Raw genomic sequence first — 23,019 nt, 5'->3', positions numbered from 1 at the left:
ATCAAGACTCTTTAATAGATTGGTAAAGTGATTTTTATTTGATAATCTCAGATGACAATAAATAAAGGAAAGTATTGTAAAAAACATTCTGGTTAAAAATTAAAATAAAATCTAATAATCACAAAAAAAGTATTAACATGAATTTTCCATGAAATGCCAAAATGAACAGACATACCATTAAAATTTGATGTGTAGTAAGTGCACAGCATGTGAACGAGGAAATCCAGACAAGGACTCACCTTCATAAACCACATTAAGGTGTTTAATTTCCGACATTGACTACAGAAACCACTGGAATAAAAATTACCCTGTGTAAAAAGGAAACAATTTTGCTTTCCATCGTAATCAAGTTAGTAATTCTGTTAATGTGCTTAAAGGTGGACCTGAATTTTGCTCAGCAAGATTTCACAAAGTCATTCATACAGTGTATTTTGCAGCTACATCATGCAGCTCAGTTCCCATCAAACGCACTGAATCTTACAGAACCTTCAAGAACATGTCCAAGTCATATTTCAGATAATAAATTATATTTTGATTCAAGATTATGGCTTTTTAGAAGCATTTTAGCATTGTGATATTATTTTTATGACAATAAAGCAATTCCCCTTTTTAAATTTGAATTACCCATAATGCAAAAAAAAAAAAAATTCTCGTTACTGTAATATGAATGAAATCTACTGTATATTTAAATTGTACAATATTACTGTATTACAGTAATGAGAATCTAACACGAATCTCCACTGATAACAATGTGAACTATAAACTCAAAAGTAAAACATCCCGGCACATTAAGTTAATGAGAATTGGGAGGGAAATGTGCTTCCAATTATAATGAAAATATTTTCACAATGCAACCAATGGTCTAAATGATCTTAAACTGTTCTTAATGATCTTAAACAGGCTATTTTTTTTTTTTTTATATACATTTAAAATGCGACCCAGACATGTTATTGTGAGATGTAGTTTTTGAAAAGCTATAAATAAGAGTTAAAATCAAACCCTCATTTTAATTTTAAAACTACAGCATATTTTTTTTAAATGCATCTAACAGAACTACAGCCATGTTAAAGGATTGGTTTACAGTACTCAATATACTGGCAGAATAATATTTCTACCATAAACCTTTGCCTATTTACCAACCTCTGCACACACTTCGCTCTTTCTTTCTACTTTGCACATGCTCTCTGCTCTCTTAAACTCATTTAACCTTCATACTTTCCTGCAAGCAAATCTCTGACATGACCTCTTCACTTCAGTTTTTTCAAAACACGTGTGGCAAATCCCTCCATGCCCTGTTTCTTACATTCCCATCAGTTAAAATGAGGTACAACATTCCCCCTGACATTCACTTTCACAAAGTATAATGCTGTCTAAAAAAGAAAAGAAAAAAAAACTACTGTCAAGTTTAATATTTCTTTCTTAGTCTCTAATATCAGTAAATCCTGCAAAGTGAGTGTGTCCTGCACAGTGAGGGTTGTAGTCTAACCAAAATGATTGGGAGTGCATCATTGCAAACAATCAAATATGAACTATAAATACAGTTCCCAAACCATCTGAAAGAGGTGGGACTAATACAGCTGTAGGTGAGAGAACCATCATCTGGAAGGCCACGGTTTTCGAACATGCCCTTCTCTGTGGCTCTCTCAGTGCTCGGACTGCTGTTTCTTATGGAAGGGGGCTTTAAGGCGACTCCAGAAAGAATGGCTGCGTCGGGTTTTCCTCTCGCTTCCCCGCACCATCTCGGCCTCACGCTGGCGGATCTGACGCACCAGTGCGGCAAACACCTCGTCGATGTAATAACGGAACGCTGCGGAGGTCTCGAAAAACGGGCACTGGAACTCTCTCGCCAACTGTTTGCCCTCTTCGACAGACACCTGAAAGTGTAAGGACAAAATAAATAAATACATGTAGAACAATATATATATGAATATATATGAAAAAGTTTATAAAAGTTATATATAACTTCATTTGAACAACATTTTGTATTAATTTCAATGTTGAAATGTATTTTTGTGTAAACTGATTAGTTTTTTCAAAATTCCTTGATAACTAAAAAGAACAGCATTTCATTTAAATCAGAAACCTTTTATAACATTATTGATGTCTTCATTTCTTTTAAAAATCTTACTGACCTTAAACTTTTGAAAGGTAGTATACAGTGTTTATATATATACTATACACAAAAGTACAAAAATAGGTTACACTTTATATTAAAGTGTCATTGTTACAGTGTAATTATATATTTAAGTACTGAGTAATATTAAGCAACTACATGTACTTACTATAGACCTTATGCACCAGAGAAACAAGGGCGCCGCCATCTTTGGAAAATTGTCTTTTAACTTCCGTTTTGCGGTCGCTCTGTATATTTATATGGCATTTCTGTCCAGGAGTAATTAGCTTTTTAAGTGGATTTACTTAATGTAAAGTTAACGAAAGTTATCATGAGGACTGTAATGTTTAAAGCAGATGACTTAACAAATGTAAATCGACCGGGAAGATTTTAAAACGAGCCGTTCATTAATAAACACGCAAAACGCTGTGAAAATACTGACCGGAAGTCAAAAGACAATGAGCGCAGCGCTGAAAAGGGGCGGAGCTACATAAGGTCTATAGGGTTAGGGTAGGATTAGGGTTTGTTTGAGGGGTAGTTGCATGTAATTATGCACAAATTACTGTTATTACTATGGTAAGTACATGTAACATATGTAACAAGGACACTGTAAAATAAAGTGTTACCCAAAAATATATAAAACACTTTCACAGCATTTATTAATCTGTTAATGTTATTTTTCTCAACCACTATCTAGCAACCACACAGCAACGCCCTCACAACCACTGTGGTGGCGATTCTAGAATTGGTTGTTCAGTGTGCAGAATAAGGCATTAATATGTGCTTTATAAGTACTAACAAACAGCCAATATCCTAGTAATATGCATGCTGATAAGAAACCAGTTAGTAGTGGGAATTGGACCCTAAACTAAAGTGTTACCAAATCATGTATACAGCCAATTAGAGCCTTTGTAAGAGAGGCCATCAAGAAGCCTACAGCGACTCTTTAGAAGTTACAGTCTTCCATGACAGAGATGCTAGTACGAAAGAGTGAAGAACTCATGGTATCTTGGCCAGAGTTTGCCCAAAGGCATGTGAAGGCAAGGAAGATTCTGTGTTCTTCTCATACAGCACAATGCTAGACTGTGTTTGGCGCAGAGCACATCACAATGACACATCATCCCTACAGTGAAGCATGGAGGTGGCAGCATTGTGCATTAGGGATTCTTCCCTGCGGCAGGCAGTGGAGACATCATAAAGACAGAGAGAACATGGATGGAGCTGACAACAGAAAAATGACCTTCAGTGCAATGACTTTGAAAGATGACTTAAAAATTAAAAAGTCCTAGTCAAAATACAATAATCCAATACTAAGCACTGGTGTAACAGTTTAAATTGCTCCTCATAAATGGTACCGTTCCAGCTAGATAAGAAAAGCTCCCACTAGTTTTTTTGTTGGCCAAAACCTGTAAATGAGTTGCATTTGAGCACTTCCGGTTCCATCGTCCTGAAGGCAATGAGTTTTTTAATATTTTTCTTTAGTTTTTTTGTTGAATGTCTGAAATAAGGTTTGTGGTTAACACAAGCGCAAGATTTTTAATGTTTAATTCCACAACATAAAATACATTGGTAATATGCCTTTGTGATTTTACTTGTCTTGAAAAAGGCAGTTGCTATCAAATGTCCAGATGGGACTAAAGAGGTTGTCTGGGACATTATACATCATCACGTTGAACAGCTTAAACTCATTTACTCGCTAGTCCGCTTTTTACAGCCTCGTTGTGTTTATAATCAGGCTCTTGTTATATACCAATTCACACTTTCAGGGAAAATGGTTTGAAATTGAAGTCATGCAACCGTAGTGTAGTTCGTTCAGAGCCTTTATTTCTATAGGTACAGGGGTTTCCAGTGAATTTTCTCACCTGTCTGAGATGGGCCAGGTCAGACTTGTTTCCCACCAGTACGACGGGGGTGTCCACGGTGCGTCTCACACGGTAGATCAGCTGCTTAAAGTGCCGTGCCTCCTGGAAACTGCGGCGATCCGTGATGGAGTACGAGATGATGAAACCTTCTCCTGCTCGCATGTACTGATCACGCATCGCTGTGAACTCCGCCTGGTTTAAGACAAATACATGAGGCCTTGTCCATCCACCTACCCATGAATATGACAACATCAGTTGATAAATTATAGAAATATTAATCCAAAGATCAATGCATCAATCAATGCAGCTCAGTCAAGAGCATGTATGGCATGTTGTCGATTACCACAGACAGTTTTAACTCCTCCCTCAAGTTGTAGACCAACAAAAATCATGTAGTTATTCATTTACAATGAAAGTCTATTGGGTAAATACATCTAATATTAATTAGATTAATCTCATATTAACCCTGTAAACCTAACATGAGAAATCTTTTTTATATATATAAATGGAACCTTTGTTGAACCTCTAGACAAAATATATAAAAACATGTTAAAAGAAAAGTTTGGTCCTATTGTTTTTCTTTGAGTATTATATTTCATACATCATACATCACCATATAGTATGATATAGTGAGAATATGGAGCTCAGAGGCTCTAACATGCAATTTGCTGCAGTTGCTGATATTTATTTGGCCAAAAAGTAAGATGAAATTCAGATAGCTTGTAATGTAAATCAATGAGATACTTTCATATAATAAATATAAATATCAGTTTTCAATTTATATCTCCCAATAGGAGATATAATTTGTGTATTTATTATTATTAGGCTTTATATGGTAAATTTTCCTTTACAAAAATATGAATTATTAGAGCTATTTGAACAGGAAACTCTGTCATAGGCAGGTGAACATCTGGTTAAATTTTATCGATGTAATTCCTGTGGAATTTTTTTTAAAAGATCACTGTCTTGTATCTTTGTACATACAGAGTATCATGCAAAATAATGGAATTCACTGGATTTACATTGTCATGAAAGGCAGTGCTCAAAATGGGTAAAAAAGTGCCAGCACTCCCGAGGGTTAAGAAGTGCAGCCCACTTCAAGCACTGATGACAGGAGTTGAAAGATTCTATATAACTTGACACAGAGGTTATTAGGCAATTTTACCACATTAGTATCGAAAACAAAAATACACAAATATATACATAAATATACAAAGAAATGTAAAAAAAAAAAAAAAGTATTTATACCACATTTATGTATAATTGTTTTTGGTTTTTTTTTCATATTTATTTATGTATATTTGTATTTATGTCTACATTTACTTAGTGGATAATTTCACATGTACATGCTTCCGTATCGAAATATCTGTTATCAGATCTGTTGAAGATGTTGTTTCTGTTCATGTGTGCCAAGCCATTTTAGACATACGGACAAAGAAATGTAGAAATAAATAAATCTATAAATAAATGTGGAAATAAATAAATGTATACATAAAAAAGGAAATAAAAGAATAAATACTCATTTATTTTTGCATATATTTTCATATATATATATATATATATACTTTGTATATATTTATTTATGTATTTATTATGTCAGCTTTGGAATTCCATACATTAGTCTCATGTTGCCACATAATCTCACATCTAAAAGCCCATACACAGCCCATTAGCATCCACACCAGCTGCTGATATCGTTCTGTTTATTCTAAGCGAGTGCTTGTTACAGCAGGATGGACTCTGATTGGCTGTCAAAGTTTTTATCGTTCATCAGCTGGATAAAATTGTTCTGTAAGTGATTCCAACGATATCGTTTCTCTGTGCCGTTATTGTTATAGCAGTGGTGCTATTCTTTAATATTGAAAATCATTTTTTGAACTACATATTTTCTGTGTCTTTACTTTTGGCCTCATAGTGCATTCCTGTGAAGAAGGATTTATTTTTTATTTTAACCAAGTGATTAGTATAGGTCAAAATTTCTGACTTAATTGACATTACGCCACAGGTGCATTATGAAACATTCCTTGAATGTTTCAACAATGTAACCAATTGAAATGTAAACTAGATTATTATACTGTAGGCAAAATTTCATTAAACTCGTGATGAGATGACTAATGTATTTTATAATAGTGCTGAGTGATCCAATGAGGAAAAAGCAGCTGACTCAGAGAGAAACATTGTGCCTGTGTGTGTGTCTTGTGAAGTGACGGCCGCAAAGACGAAAACAGAAAAAGGGAAGTGAGACATATTGTTGAAGGAGAACGACCCTCTTATAGTCTGCAAAATAGAGTTTTAAGATGACTTGACTTGTTGCACTTCACTGTCTGTCTGATTCTTGTTTTGTTTTCCATGTGCTCATCTTTATCACAACACCCCTCCCGCCTACCTGTCCTGCTGTGTCCAGGATATCCAGGTTTGCTGGCTCATCATCAATGCGGATCTGTGTTTTATAGGCATCCTCTAAAAACAGTAAAAACACATGCATGAACATAATGCAATGGTTGATGAGAGATCGCAACAACATTAAACAGCTCGACTGAAAAAAAATCTCAAAGAGGTACATTTAGTAAAGACAGAATATGCTCTACTGTTCAAAGGTTTGGGGTCAGTAATATATATATGTATATATATACTGTACATATATTAGGGCTGTCAACGTTAACGCATGTGATTCATTCAAAATTATTTTCTGCAAATAAATTACTGAACGTAATTTATGTCACGCAGTTACATGATCTTAGAAGTCAGGAGTTCCCTTTCAGTCGCTCACGTTCGACGTAACGTCGACGTGACGACGTAATTGGGATCACTTCAGGGAGCCCTATCAACTTCGAGTGTCTACAGAACGAGCCAATGAACGTTGGCGTGCGTGAATCGCGTCACGCGCCCCGCCCCGCCGCGCGGGTATAAACAGGAAGCGGGCGCACGCACACATTGTCTTTCACTTCGGAGCCGAGCTTTCGTGAGACTTCTGTCTACAAAGAGATTCAGCCCTTGAAGACTTCAAAGAGATCTACTCTCTGCCTACAGTGTTGGTGTGACGGCGCGATCAGCGGTGGCCGCGAGCATTGCAGCTCACAAACTGCTGTTTTCACAGCACTATTGTTCTGTGTTTGTGTGTGTGTGTGTCGGTTCGGTGGGCGTTTCCTTGTGTGTTTATTCACACCGCGGCTACCCCTGGGTGCCTCAGCACTGAGAGAGTATTTTTTCAACCTTTTTTATTTTTACTAAAAGAGCAACACAAGCGTGACCCTGCGTCTTTTTCAAGATGTCATTCCGCTTGTGCGTTTCTGGATGCCGTCGTTCCCTGGCGCCAGCAGATGGCCACAGCAGTTGCCTCTCGTGTTTGGGCATTCAACACGCTGAGGCAGCTTTTGTGGATAGTTCATGTTCCCATTGCGGGAATATGACTATCGCAGCGCTTAGATCGAGACTCGCTTACCTCAAGGGAGGTGCAGTCCCCTCGCCTATGCCCCGATCTAGTGTCTATTCTGCCCCGCAGAATAGACCTACTTCGGTGCATGACCAGGGTGATCTGAGGATTACCGTGAGGGCTTCCCCGTCGAGTCATCCTCCGCGGGCCCCTCACGCCTCACAAGCGCTGTCGCCATTGGGGCTCCTTAGTGAACGTCTTGGTCCTTCTCCGGAACGGCCAACCGTTTCCTTTGGGGCTCCGGCTGATGACCAGATGTCGATCGCAGCATCGGAGGGGGAGCTGTCCTCTGGAAATGACGACTCGGCTGCTTTGCCCCCCTCGGGGTGTGTAGCGTTGTCCGAGCCGGATCCAGAATGGACTGCTATGCTTTCCCGGGCCGCCGAGAAGGTCGGGCTTGCGTGGAATACTCCACCACGTCCCGAACCTTCTCGGTTGGACGATTGGTTTCTCGGGGCGGGCCGTGCTGGTTCTCAGTGCGCCGCCCCGGTACCTTTCTTTCCGGAAGTGCATGAGGAGCTTTCTAGGACGTGGAAGGCACCGTATAGTGCCCGAAGCCGTTCTAGTGGCTCCTCACCCCTCGCCACCCTCGACGGCGGGGCAGCTAAGGGGTATGTGGATATCCCCCCGGTGGAGCGGGCCGTCGCGATGCAGCTGTGTCCGGCGTCCGCTTCCTCTTGGCGGGGTAATCCACGCCTCCCGTCCAAGGCCTGTAAGTTTTCGTCCGGTCTAACGGCGAGGGCTTACAAGGCCTGTGGACAGGCTGCTTCCGCCCTCCATGCCATGGCGCTCTTGCAGGTCCACCAGGCCCAGGCGCTCATGGACATGAACGAGGGTGGTTCTGACCCAGAGCTCCTCCGGGAGCTCCGTGTGGCAACCGACCTCGCCCTCCGGGCGACGAAGGAAACCGCACGTTCTGTCGGTCAGGCGATGTCCACCTTGGTGGTCCAGGAGCGCCACCTTTGGCTCAACCTGGCGGATATGAGGGACACCGATAAATATCGGTTCCTGGATGCCCCTCTTTCCCAGGTTGGGTTGTTCGGCGACGCGGTCGAGAGCTTTGCCCAACAGTTCTCGGCCGCACAGAAGCAGACGGAGGCCATCCGGCACATCCTGCCCCGGCGGACCGCTGCTGCTCCCACCCGTCCGCCGGCCGCAGACCCTCCGTCTACTCGTCGCCGAGGTCGGCCTTCTGCGGCGTCCTCCGCTCCCGCTAAGCCCCAGCAGCAGCAGCAACCATCCAGGCCTCAGCGCGGAGCAAGCCGTAGGAAGCCGACCCCGCCCGTCCAGGCCGCTGCCAAACCAGGAGGCAAGCGACGGTGCAAACGACCCTGAGACGGGCGGCCCGGAGGTGGATCAAGTTGCTCTTCAGGAGATGGCGAAGGCGCCACTCCTTCCCCCGGTGGAGGGCCGGGCGGAGAATCTTTTGTTTCCTTTTCTTTTTGTTCCGCCACTGACCCACGGGTCAGTGGTACCCACATTTTCAAAAAAAGAGCAATTTCTGAAACCTCTGGGCCCCAAGAGGGCGCGCTTGGCAGTCGACGACGCCGCCATGCCTTGTCACTCCCGAGCCCCTCTTTCATCGCCAGTGAGCAGCAGTGGCTGTGTTCCGGACGTGCTCTCGCCTCCTCACACTCACTCTGCCCTTCGACGGAAGCAGGTATGTGCTGCACCACACACTCAGACCCCACTTCGGGCCGCTGTGCCGTCCGAGTCGGGTCCCTGCATTCCGCCGCGCTGCCCCACCCCGGGTACGTCTGTGGTGCCGTTAGTCCCGCTTGCTCGGTCTCTGGGAGCCTGGTTAACGCTTCCCAGCCCGTCTCGCTGGCTCATCCGTACCATCAGACTCGGCTATGCGATTCAGATACAATGCCCCTGTGCTCAGGGCAGAGATCGCAGTCCTACTGGCGAAGGACGCGATCGAGCCGGTCCCTCCAGCCGATATGAAGACCGGCTTCTACAGCCCGTACTTCATTGTACCCAAGAAAGGTGGTGGGTTACGACCAATCTTGGACCTGCGCGTCCTGAACCGGTCCCTTCACAGGCTACCGTTCAAGATGCTTACGCAGAAACGCATTTTCAAATGCATCCGTCCCCAAGATTGGTTTGCAGCGATCGACCTGAAGGACGCGTACTTTCATGTCTCGATTCTCCCTCGACACAGACCGTTTCTCCGCTTTGCGTTCGAGGGACGGGCATATCAGTACAAGGTCTTACCCTTCGGGCTGGCCCTGTCGCCCCGCGTCTTCACGAAAGTCGCGGAGGCGGCCATTGCTCCCATGTGCGAGCGTGGTGTTCGCATCCTCAACTACCTCGATGACTGGCTTATTCTGGCCCAGTCGAGAGAGCAGTTGTGCGAACACAGGGACATGGTGCTCAGTCACCTCAGCCACCTAGGGCTTCGGGTCAACTGGGAAAAGAGCAAACTCACCCCCGGGCAGAGGATCTCTTTTCTTGGTATGGAGTTGGACTCGATCAACATGACAGCGCGCCTCACCGAGGCCCGTGTCCAGTCAGTGTTGAACTGCGTGAGCACGCTCAGACGCAGAACAGCGGCACCACTGAAACTGTTTCAGAGGCTCCTGGGGCATATGACATCTGCAGCCGCGGTTACGCCGCTCGGATTGCTTCATATGAGGCCGCTCCAACACTGGCTCCACGATCGAGTCCCGAGATGGGCGTGGCAGAGCGGCTCGTGCCGGGTCCAAGTGACTCCGCACTGTCGCCAAACTCTCAGCTTGTGGTCGGACCCTTCCTTCCTGCGGGCAGGTGTTCCCCTGGAACAAGTGTCCAGGCACTCTGTGGTCTCCACGGATGCCTCTACCACCGGCTGGGGGGCCACGTACAACGGGCATGCAGCTTCAGGTCTGTGGACGGGGCCTCAACTGCATTGGCACATCAACTGCCTCGAGTTGTTAGCAGTACGTCTTGCACTGAGCCGTTTCAAAACGCTGCTACTAGGCAAGCACGTACTGGTCCGTACGGACAGCACTGCGACCGTTGCGTACATCAACCGCCAAGGTGGTCTACGTTCCCGCCGCATGTCACAACTCGCCCGCCATCTCCTCCTCTGGAGTCAGAAGCATCTGAGGTCGCTTCGTGCCATTTACATTCCGGGCCTGCTCAACCGTGCAGCCGACGAGCTCTCACGGCAGCAGGTGCTACCGGGAGAATGGCGACTCCATCCCCAGGTGGTCCAGCTGATTTTCAGGCGCTTCGGGACCGCTCAGGTAGATCTGTTTGCCGCCCCGGACACGTCTCATTGCCAGTTGTTCTATTCTCTGACCGAGGGGACCCTCGGCACGGATGCTCTGGCACACAGCTGGCCCCGGGGCCTTCGCAAGTATGCGTTTCCCCCAGTGAGCCTTCTTGCACAGACCTTGTGCAAAGTCAGGGAGGACGAGGAGCAGGTCTTGTTAGTTGCGCCGTATTGGCCCAACCGGACCTGGTTCCCGGAACTAGTGCTCCTCGCGACAGCCCCTCCCTGGCCCATTCCTCTGAGAGAAGACCTGCTCTCTCAGAGACGGGGCACCTTATGGCACCCGCGTCCAGACCTCTGGAAACTCCATGTCTGGTCCCTGGACGGGACGCGGAGGTTCTAGGTGACCTACCCCCTGCGGTAGTTGACACCATCACTTCCGCTAGAGCCCCCTCTACGAGGCGCCTCTATGCGTTGAAGTGGAACCTGTTCGTTGACTGGTGCTCCTCTCACGAGGAGAACCCCCGATCTTGCTCGATCAGAGCCGTGCTTTCCTTCCTGCAAGAAGGGCTGGAGCGAAGGCTGTCTCCCTCCACCCTTAAAGTGTATGTTGCCGCTATTGCCGCACATCACGATGCTGTTGATGGTAAGTCTTTGGGAAAGCATGACCTGATCGTCAGGTTCCTGAGGGGAGCGAGGAGACTGAATCCTCCTCGCCCACTCTCTATACCCTCTTGGGACTTGTCTCTGGTCCTTTCGGCACTTCAGAGACCACCCTTTGAGCCTCTGCAATCAGCTGAGTTAAAAATTCTGTCCTGTAAGACAGTACTCCTGGTTGCATTGGCCTCTATCAAGAGGGTAGGGGACCTGCATGCATTTTCGGTCGACGAATCGTGCCTAGAATTCGGCCCGGATAACTCTCACGTCATCCTGAGACCCCGGCCCGGATACGTGCCCAAGTGAACCTGCAAGCGCTGCCTTCGGAGGAGGCAGACCCAGCCCTGGCTTTTCTCTGTCCCGTTCGCGCTCTGCGTCTGTACGTGGACAGAACGCAAAGCCTCAGGACCTCAGATCAGCTCTTCGTCTGTTACGGAGGCCAGCAGAAAGGGAAGGCTGTCTCCAAGCAGAGGATGGCCCACTGGATAGTGGATGCCATCGCCTTGGCTTACGAAGCCCAAGGCGTGCCCTGCCCGCCTGGGTTGAAAGCCCACTCCACTAGGAGTGTCGCTTCTTCCTGGGCGCTGGCTCACGGCGCCTCGCTGACAGACATCTGTAGAGCTGCGGGCTGGGCGACACCTAACACGTTCGCTAGGTTTTATAGCTTATGTGTTGAGCCGGTTTCTTCCTGTGTGCTCGCTTCTACTAGCCGGTAACACCGAAGTTCCCGCTCTAGTGTCGGCTTGCTGCGCCACTCCCTTCCTAGGAACGGATACGTGCGCTTTTTACTCCAGTCGAGTTCCCCATTGGCGAACCCTGTGAGTTCCTCCGCACCCCTTCGGCAGTCGGACGTTGCGGAGCGTCCGACGCCAGGCCTAGTGCTCGTATGCTTGTGTAACTTGTGCTAGGCTGGGTTCCATATGTGGTGATCCCTGCGGCGATCCCATATGTGTATTCTTCCACGACCAGTTCCCTGCGGTGAGCCCGTGTCTTCCCTTGGCAGAGTCTGCTCTGCCGTCACTGTCCGGTGTGTCTCCCCCTTCGGGTGGAGCCACCCCAGTGACATTCCATATGTCGCACTGCCCCTTCGGCCAGTCCATATGTGTATTCTCCACATGTTACCTCCCTTCGGGCAGGATGTGGCTCCGCAGCGTTCTTTCCCCTGGAGAGGTACGCTTTCCCAGTGTTATCCAAGAGTTCCGCTGTGTGGGGTATAATGGAACAGCAGTTGAACTCCCTCTACGCAGATCTTCCGCCCCAGCAGTTGGGGGTCTGAGAGTCTTGCGTAGGGCGCTGGATGTGGCAGCAACCGTGGCGTTTTCCATGGGATCCCAATTACGTCGTCACGTCGACGTTACGTCGAACGTGAGCGACTGAAAGGGAACGTCTCGGTTACTGATGTAACCCTCGTTCCCTGAAGGAGGGAACGGGAGACGTAACGTCCCGTCGCCACCGTTGCTGACCATCGCTGCATGGCCGTCACAAATCTCGGCTCCTCAGCGAAAAACAATGTGTGCGTGCGCCCGCTTCCTGTTTATACCCGCGCGGCGGGGCGGGGCGCGTGACGCGATTCACGCACGCCAACGTTCATTGGCTCGTTCTGTAGACACTCGAAGTTGATAGGGCTCCCTGAAGTGATCCCAATTACGTCGTCACGTCGACGTTACGTCTCCCGTTCCCTCCTTCAGGGAACGAGGGTTACATCAGTAACCGAGACGTTTATCACACTGAGCATCTACAATGGCGCAAACACCTGTGATTTTGGTAGGAGGACATTTTTTTATTCTAAACTATTTCTATTCTTTTCTTAATTTCAATTTTTCTTCTGTGTTAAGTTTTCAACGCACATTGACGCACTGATCGCACATTGTATTTATGCACCGACACATTTCTGCACATTCACGTTGTTTCTACACACATTCAGTATAATGTTTTGATTTGTCATGTGTATGTTGCTGTGTTTAGTAATTCGGAATGGATCCATGTACTGTATATGCAGTCAGGTCAAGGCGGATGGTTTAGGTTTTTATTTGACATCACCATGTAGGTCTGTTCGATATCGCAACCTGACTTGTCTAAAATGTAAACAAGCTCTTTGCTGTTGCATTGCACACATACTATACTGTGAATTCTGAAAAGTTTTTTTTTCATGGGTGCTTTGGTGTGCATAAATTTATGAATTAGCTATTTGGACTCCTTCTATCATTTGGTTATTTGGTGTCCTGTTGGAGTCTCCAGGTGTTCTTTTTTGGAAAGACACCTAAAAAAACTTGCAGAAAACAAAGTTTTGTGAGAATCACCCTTCAATCTAATGGTTTACTTTGATGGGTATAGAAACTTTGATGGATATAGCAAATGATGAAAAAATGAACGTGTTAAAAAGATGAATAGTGTATGCTTAATTCCACGATAAGTGTGCGATTAATGCAAAATGTAAGCCTTTCTAAAATGTAAACAAATCTTACCGACCCCAAACTTTTGAATGGTGTATGAGACAGAGACAGCAAAATAGTTTCAACATAGCAAAAAAAAAAGGAAAAGGAAAAAAAGCCTTGCAAAATACCTAATTTAGATTCTGTGACACTAGCAAAAATGACTGGTTGCTCAGGTTGCTCATTCAACTTGGATAGCAGAAAGTATTACAACCTTGTATTTATATTTATTCCATTAATTTGCATCAAATTAAATATGTCATTCATCTAGGCTAAGACTCACTGGGCCACTTTTTGACAGTCATTCTTTCTGAAAATACTTTTCTCATCTATGCCAGTGAGGTCCCAAAATGTAACACAATATCAATATGAAATGTAATATAATAATAAACTGTTAAGTTAAGACGACATGTTAGATATTTCCTCACCAATAGTAGGGTCATGATCCTCTGGAAATCTGTGACTTATAAACTGCATGATGATGGCTATGAGACAAAGAGAAAGAGAAAAGCAGAGTTCTTACACAATTGTGGTATCATGAAATACAACAAGAGGAGTGTAAACATCTCCTCCTCCTCCCTCATGCGGAGCAAACACACCCTGCTGTCGGCATGTATTTGCTCTGTATGCGCTCTCTGCTCTGTTCCCATGGAGACAGCGATATAAAGAGAGAATATCAGTCACCCTAAAGAACCTTCAGCAGTGCACTCTCAAACAAGGAGAGCAAAGCTCATGCATCCTCACCAGGTGACCTCCTGCTCATCTCCTAGGCAACAGACTCCTGGAGGCGAAGGAAGTTGCTAAGCACCTGCGCCTTCATAACGACCAGACTGAAGCACTGAGCCAACACCCACACTTTTATTGTCTGGCTGCCAGGGACTGTATGTCTACAACTGTAACCCAGCCCACTGTCTGACCACAATAATGGGCTGCAGTGAAAGAGAACGGAGTAAATAATCCAATCAAAGAGCATGAAGAAATTAGACACAAGGGTCAATCACACAAAAACATTTCATGTTAAATTCAAAGGAAGAAATAGTATGAAAATGTTTAATTTTTTTCATAATTTCCATTATTTTAAATTATGATCATATTACTTGTCAATGCTGTAGCATAGACAATCAGGGCTAGACATTTACTTTTTGTTTCTCACCAGCTACTGTGGCTAGTGATTTTCCCAAAGTTACTAGCCACTCAGCATTTTCACTGGCCACAATTTTGACATCGGTACCATGGGGAAAAACTGCCATATAGATATTTTGAATATTCTCTCATTATTTGCTTTACTCTATTCGCTTTAAGACCTGACGCACAGACCCATTATGATGTATCTCTCTCAACTGTTTACGTTCTCTTAAAACACAACTGACTGAGTTTACGTGAATACTCGCCAAGACCGGTATTTTGACATTATTTTGTGTGTAACTGACTGTTTAAGTGCAACAAGCTGCGAAAAATAACTCAATTTAGTACCGAGAGGCTGCACGCGCGAAATTCAAGCCTGCAACACCAACAATATTGATCCGGAGCAAATGAAACGCGTGAGTGAGGGGAGGCGGGTTTAAGTGTCATCTTGCTGTCAGAGAGATGAGAGAGATGAGAAAGCACAGCTGGTATAGTGTATCTATTCTGAGGAAAATGAGTATTGGAACTTGCATTTCAGATAATTCAACCCACCAAAGTGGCTAGTAGGAGTGACTGCGTTACACGCCGTTGCTGAAATCCACCAGCGGTTGGCGGGTGTTAATGTTAAGCCCTGTAGACAATTATAAGCAAGCCACTTGATTTCCCCAAAAAGTGTGAAAATTGTGAATTTGCAGCACTTTCAACATTGATTTTTGTTTGAGCATTTCAGTCATATCAAATCAGTCTGACCAAAGAGGCCAATAATATCTGAGGAGAGTTATGCATTAGCCTTCTCAGTGGTCAGTTGCTCAGCTTCAAATCTGCCATCTTTGCATACAGTCCCAAACCCTATTATGAACTGTGATGTCACAGACAGCCCTATTATGAACTGTTTTCTCACTGTTTAATGTTTCCTTGTTTGTCTTGTGCCTGAGCACATAGCTTTGTCTTTGTTTGTGTTGGCCATATGCTCCTGTGTGAAAGTGTGTCTTCCCGCCTCCTTGTTTCCCGTTACCACACCCCCTTGTTTAGTTCTTGTCTAGTCCTCATTTGCTTGATTGTGTGTACCTGTTCCTCATGTGCTCTGCTCCCTTTGTGTTTCTTTCCTTCATATCTTTGCTGGTTCGTTTTGTGTCCTATGGTGTGTTCCTGTTCGCTTGCATGTGTCTGCAGTTTATCTATGCTCTTGTTCTAGTTGTGTATTTGATTGTTTCTAGTTCTAGTGTATCCTTGTTGCTATTTTGTAGCGATGGCGAAGTGAAGCTTTCTGAACCAGCGAAGCATTCAACACAATTACATCGGACAAAGGTTCATTGCTCGAAGCTTTTCAAATCAGAGCTCGACAAGGACCTCAGCTTGTGAAAGTGAAGGAAAGCGCTGTGTCGCAAAATGTTTCAAAACCGACCAACGCATTAATCTTAGAAGCAAAAATGAAAGAATGAATGGATGAATGAATAAATTAATGTATCAATATATTAAATACATGACAACAATCTGTTCCAATGCATATACTAGGTAACTCAAAACAATAAAGAACACATTTTGTATTGTGGATGTGGAAAGTTTTCCTGTCTGTAAACAAATAAAACTCATGAATAGAGGAAGTAATTAAATGCAGGTGCATACACACAAAGACACACACACACACACACACACACACTTTCATATGATTATCGTAAATCTGTAGCCTACTACAGACCAACAATGTATTGTAGCCCAGATGGGCAAGGCTTATAGCGGCTGTGTGCTTAATGATCATTGTAAGAAGTGTTCTTTAGAATTACTGGTGCTTGGGGACAGGGCAGTGCTTAAAGTGTTTTGAACTGGGACCAGTGCAGTCCTTTGAAACAATGGGAGTATGTATGTAAATGACAGTGACACTGCTTTAAGAAATGCAGTCACAGTGGAATGGGAATATTTTATACTGCAACAATAACAACTGACAGTTCAATGCAACGCAATACACCTTAACAAACCACGAGGGCATGCCCTGTGTCGCGCATTTTTGAATCCGATTTCGAAGCAGTCACATGGGTGTGTGTGAAACGAAGCTTTGGACGTCATTGGTCACGTGATTTTCACCTCCAGTACCTAGTTTCCTGCAAGTTTGTTCTTTTGTTTTATTCTTTGTTTGCAAGTTCCAGTTATTTATTTATAGTTTTCTTTTTATTTAATTTTGTTTATCTAGCCATGGTTATTTACATCAGGTTTTAGTTTGCCTCTTGTTTCATTTGTCTTCTCTCTTGTCTTGCTTTATCTTGTTGTGTCTTGTCTTGTTTTTCCATTTCCTGGCCACTGACCCTCACTCTCTGGCAGCTTGACTGGGGTAGCAGTCTGATTTTCAAGTGTCAAGCCTCTGGTTCTGTGAGCCTCTGCCTGGCAACTACATTGAAGAGATCATTAAGCCTCTGGTTCCTTGTGTTCTTGCCTCGTCTTCCTCACCATCATCCCACCTGGTGCTGCCTCTTCCTCTGCAGTCCTCAAGCCTGTTGTTACCCAGCCAGGACTGCTCTCAGTGGTCATCCTCCCTGCCTGTCATTGTGTCGTCTGCCCTGCCCTATTGTTTGAACTGTCACGCTTCACTCTCCTTGTAGTGCCCAGTTTACAATCTTGTCAATAAAACATCACTGCTCATTCTGCGTCTGGGTCCTCTCTCTTTCTCTCTCTTGCAGAACCGTGACAAATGGGGGTTATGCGCAACAAACTTCCATAGTCTCTAAGACAGGTTGCATCGCTTCCGGTTCAGGTCTTTTTGTACGTGCAAAAAATAATTAAAACAAAAAGATCAATTAGAAATGAAGATAAGCTTCACCCCAACCCCCCACCACACCGTTTGGTGATATATTATATATATCTTGACAGGCTAAATCAAAGGTCATCGCCCAGTGAAGTACACAATGAAAAATGTTATGCTTTTGAGAGCCTCTACAAAATTGACACAGAAAAAATATCTATAACATAATAGATATTTCACAGTGCTTTAAAAAGTTTAAAAAAAAAAATATTTTAAAGCTCCAAAAGGTAGGAAGACCAAACCGACACCAAAGAACTAGAGCTTGAAAGCCAATTGTGTTGTCGCCTCGTGTCGGGGAAAAATCTGTGCTTGAACACACCCCGAAAGGACTACAGGCACAGTCAGCTAGCATGCGCGTTCTATGTCTGCGTGTGAAGAAGGAAACTCTATTTAAGCAGATATATTCGTCATTCAAAAAGGGCAAGCAAATCTTAGACTGCAGGTATACAAACCATAAACAAAGCAGCGCTTACTTACCGTTTTGAATATCAATCATGCTGATCACAGCTATTGTTATTTAGAAAATATTTGTGCAGTGGAATGCTCAGGTAAGATGACGAAAATTAGAACAGGCTTCTGTCTGAGCCGTCATGACTTCTGTGCTCACTTTCATAATTTTTTATCTTATTCTCGTGCACTGACTTGTTCGCTAAACTGAACAGCCATTCAGAGTTCTCTCTCTCACCGACGGCCTGACGCCGATTCTACATGTTGAATCAGCCAAAAAAAAAACGACGGCATCCGAATAGAGCCAAAGGTGCACAACACACTGAAAAAACTATGTCGTCGGTCGACACTCAAAAACGGCCAATCGTCAGCTTGGTGTGTCCCTGGCTTCAATATGTTCCTAAACACACAGTAGCCTTTACATATCCTTTATGAAAACAATATAATTTCTTACAGAGGAAAGTTTTTAAAAAATTAAGGGGGATAGATGGAATAAAGTGGGGGAGAGATTTTTTTTTCTGCCACTACAATCAAAATGTCATTCCTTGCCACAGTCACCTCTGACTTGATCACTGGCGGATTTAAGCAATATCAAGTGACTTTCTAGTAGCTCCCTATTTAAGCTACTTAGAGGTGGGCTATTTGACCAAAATCTTTAACACAATGGCCCTCATTTATCAATCTTGCGTAGAAACGGGCGTATATATTGGCGTCAGATTATGCTTACACTCTTCTCATCGCCTGATTTATGAAGCTGTGCGTACCTTTGAAATTCTGGTGTACGCAATACCTGCCCTTGATAAATGCCAAGGCTGAAATCGATCGTCATTAGAATAACACGCCCCTATATATTCAAGTCTCCGCTCCCCCCACGCCCTCAATTTACGCCATGGACACACGGAAGACGGCAAAGAAGAGAAACTTCTTTGAGAAAGAGAAAGCGAAACCAGGGAAGTGGAAAGAAACAAATTTGATTTCTAGATTTTTATTATTAATGATGCTTATTGTTATTTAGAAGAAGAATGTCGTTATTATTATTATTATTATTATTATTATTTAAAAGAAGAAGACTGTCATTTTTATTATTTTGTCAGTCTGAATTATTTTTTTGGTCATTGAAAGCCTTTCATTACTAAACCCAGTCCGTGCACACCTGCCGGGCCTAACCCTGGCCTAACCATCGTTTCAAAGAATACAACGGCGAGCGCATCGAGTATAAACGCCTCGTCCGTTTGGGGAGGTGCGCGCGCAGTCCGCGGAGACTCGCGCTGCGGAGCCAGGCGAAAGTAAACAAGGCTTGAAACGTCAGGTAAAGCGCAAAGGCTCGCAACTGAAGGAATACATATGCCTACACTTCAAATGCTTTGGTAAAGTCACACAACTTAAACATTGAAGTCCATGTTGCACAAAAATAAACACTTAAGTTTATAATTATGTTGTTTTTTTTTTTTTACAGTGGGTCATAATATATCATAATAGTTTGTCAGTGCGTTTTGTGGTGTTGGGAATTGTTTTTCTGCGCATTACCGCACTCAAAACGTGCGTACACCACCTCCTGAGCTGGCGTAGGATTTGAGCGTGCCGTACGCCAATGTTCATATTGATAAATCTCAAAGTCACCGTGGTTTTGGGTGTACGCCAGGTGTACGCTGGAAATTTGGTGTACGCACTTTTGATAAATGAGGGCCAATATGAGTAATTTTCAAGCTCAGTAAGGAAAGAAATCACAATGTAGAAATCATTTCTAAAAATATTTCTATACCAAGACATCACTTAAAAGCATTAAAAGCATTTAAGGGATAGTTCACCCAAAAATGAAAATTCTGTCATTGTTTACTTTTCCTCAAGTTGTTCCAAACCTGTATGAGTTTCTTTCATCTGCTGAACACACAAAAAAATAATATTTTGAAGGATGTTGGTAATCAAACATACCATGATGGAAGTCAATGTTTACTATCAACTGTCTGGTTACCAACATTCTTTTAAATAGCCTATATTATTTTGTGTTCAACAGAAGAAACTCATACAGGTTTGGAACAACTTGAGGGTGAGTAAGTGATGACAAAAAATTATTTTACTATCTACTAAAATTTTACTATTTTACTATTATTTTATCACTTTAATGCATTACATAGACATAACAGTATACATTTTTGTAAAGCTGCTTCAAAACATGTATTGTGTGTGTTGTGAAAAGCACTTTACAAATAAATTTGACTTGATTTTGGAAAGAAAGAAAGAAAGAAAGAAAGAAAGAAAGAAAGAAAGAAAGAAAGAAAGAAAGAAAGAAAGAAAGAAAGAAAGAAAGAAAGAAAGAAAGAAAGTAACATCAACAACAGAGACGAAAAGAGAGAGAGAAGATGAGAGAGGGGGAGAGAACTACGTTACTTACCACTTTTGCCCACACCACCCTCTCCTAACATCACCAACTTGTATTCGCGGGAGTGACCCCCTGTGCTCCGTGAGGACTCCATCCAAATCACTGAAACACACATCACACAAAACAAAATATTGTTTAAAATAATTTGAAAAACTTTAAGTTTAAATGTTCAAGTTCAAAGTATGCTTTAGAGACGAACAGACAGAGATAGATAGATAGATAGATAGATAGATAGATAGATAGATAGATAGATAGATAGATAGATAGATAGATAGATAGATAGGTAGATAGGTAGGTAGGTAGGTAGGTAGGTAGATAGATAGATAGATAGATAGATAGATAGATAGATAGATAGATAGATAGATAGATAGATAGATAGATAGATAGATAGATAGATGCTCCTTGGTGATTTGTCAAGTCATCCTAACAAACAATAGAACACTCAGTAACTAATTCCACAGCTGCACTGCTGTAGCAGAACATCAAAAAAAAAACACTCAGAAAAAAAGCACTTGTCGAGGCTGCATTTGACACCCAAGCTTCTGTTTGATGGAGAAGAGGAAGTGAGTCATTCTGTCGAGCTATTCATGTGACAAAGCGAAGCATCCACAGGGTGGGTGTTACATTAACCACGGTCAATAATAGATTATCTGCCAGTGTACCCCTGTCTGATGCATTTTTCCATTGTCATTGACTGCGATGCTGCATTAGTTACTTTAGAGCAGGCAGCCCTTCAATGTGATTTCCAACAGTGGAAATAACACTAGACCTGAGTAGCATTTTTACGTTTTGAGCAACTCTATTTACTTTGTGTGTTTCATGCAGCTCCCCTAACCCTCATTTTGTATATCCATATGTTTGTATGATAATATTTTGTGTGTTTGAGTTTTTATGTTGCTGTCGTAATTGATTGTCATTGTTTATGGGAAAGCAATCGGAAATTTTATTCATGAAAGAAAAAGTTTCGAGCAGCTCTTCTGGTGTCCAACATTGGATTTAACATTGTTAGTTGATAAATGGCTCAGCAATTTATTATCGAATACCAAAAAGGGTTTAAATTATTTAAGTTCAATCATTATTCTACAGCCCCTATTATTGTCACTTTCAATCAATCATGAGAATCATAAATTCAACCGATTGTTTCCAAATTTTGGCTGGTATCGGATATTCTGTTGCCCCTTATTTACCATGGTAACTATAGTGCACTTTGGGGTACCAACCATATAGGTTATATATAATTTATATAATTTACACTTTATAATATCTAATGTTTATTGGTAGAAAATTGCAAAAACACAAAAATATGAGTTTTAAACTATTCAGATATGATGCAAATGTTGGTAACAATGTTAAAAAATATATAAACATCACAGAAAATTTACAGAAAATAAAGCAGCTAAACTTAGTTAGGCCTCGAGCTTCAAAATCAACTTAGCCTATATAATTTGCTGACAGTTTTATTGTAGCTACTAAATTACTGTAACTGTGTAACTGAAACTATGGTTACTATAGTACGTTTGAAAGGGAACTTTAATATAAAGGCCTTTTGTCATTGAGTGGCACAAATGAAGCTCGAATCCACCGCGTTAAATATGTCCAAGTAAAAGGAAAACTTGCGAAACCACAAAAAAAGAGTATTTTAAACTACCAAAAGATGAATTGCTGTAATTATTTCATGACCGCGTTTGAAATGAACAGCACGACAGAACTGGATTAACTGCAATGCAATAGTTTGTGATATTAATAGACAGAACGCCTCGACGACATTCATTGAGTTAACCTTTGACAATGCATCATATATATGTGTATATAAATAACTTTATTATATAATTTCAACGCTTATTTTATAAACTTTTAGTTCGCCGCGAAACTTTTAACACTCTTTCGAAGTTGTTGAAGAACAGCCCACAATTCATCGATGTGAGTGAGTGAGTAAGCTTATGGACTGCAGCGACAGTTTATTAAAACAAACACGTGAGTCGTTCAAATAAAATAAACTAACGAAACATAGTAATTAGCCGTCGCCGCCGTTACAGTCATTTTGCTTTTAAAAAGTGTGATTCTGTAACGTTAGCAGCTACATGATAAAACAATGATTAGAAGCCGAGTGAGTTACTTGGTTGCTTACCTGTGTCACAGGATCTCTGTCTCCATTGGGACCTTTGTGTCGATGCAAATTATGTTTAAATATTTGATGTTAGAAAATTCCTGCCATACAATTCTCACTGTAAACATACAAAGCCATGGACGACTGGAGCAGCGTGCAGATGCTGGGTCCTAAAGCCCGCATCATTACATGCAGGCCACTGACAATGACAAAGAACCCGTAACTAAAAAAAAAAGTAAAAAATAAAAATAAAAAATAAAAGTACACAAGGTGACAAGTACACACCTAATAATAATAACTACTAAGTTATAGAATGAAATATAAATATCATAAATAAATGTACATACATAAATCAATTTTTACTTATGTAAAACTATAATAAATTAAAAGTGTATGAGTAAAGATCATGAATCATTTTTATCTTGTCAAGTCAAGTCAAGTATATTTGTATAGCGCTTTTCACAATACAG

The 23,019-nt window shown here is 42.6% G+C and overlaps 1 protein-coding gene across 1 annotated transcript; it reads right to left on the bottom strand.

Annotated features, from left to right (window-relative positions):
* Positions 1-16: 16 nt before the first annotated feature.
* Positions 17-22,774, bottom strand: rit1 (Ras-like without CAAX 1). Its single transcript, XM_081375693.1, has 6 exons — positions 22,571-22,774; positions 20,455-20,544; positions 14,125-14,181; positions 6,362-6,435; positions 3,976-4,167; positions 17-1,874 (listed from the first exon to the last, which is right to left on the bottom strand). Exons 2-6 carry the CDS (start codon positions 20,534-20,536, stop codon positions 1,644-1,646), a joined length of 636 nt encoding a protein of 211 aa, XP_081231819.1. The 5' UTR covers positions 20,537-20,544; positions 22,571-22,774; the 3' UTR covers positions 17-1,643.
* Positions 22,775-23,019: the final 245 nt, after the last annotated feature.

Source organism: Scardinius erythrophthalmus, assembly GCF_964197995.2.
Source record: "Scardinius erythrophthalmus genome assembly, chromosome: 10".
NCBI lineage: Eukaryota > Metazoa > Chordata > Actinopteri > Cypriniformes > Leuciscidae > Scardinius > Scardinius erythrophthalmus.
This window is presented reverse-complemented; position numbering and strand designations above follow the sequence as displayed.

Coding starts and splice junctions, on each gene's coding strand:
- rit1 (XM_081375693.1), bottom strand. CDS start 20,536: ATGGAGTCCTCACGGAGCACAGGGGGTCACTCCCGCGAATACAAGTTG. Junction 14,182..20,454: donor GGGTGGTGTGGGCAAAAGTG/GTAAGTAACGTA, acceptor TTTGTCTCATAG/CCATCATCATGCAGTTTATA. Junction 4,168..6,361: donor TCCTGGACACAGCAGGACAG/GTAGGCGGGAGG, acceptor GTCTTAAACCAG/GCGGAGTTCACAGCGATGCG.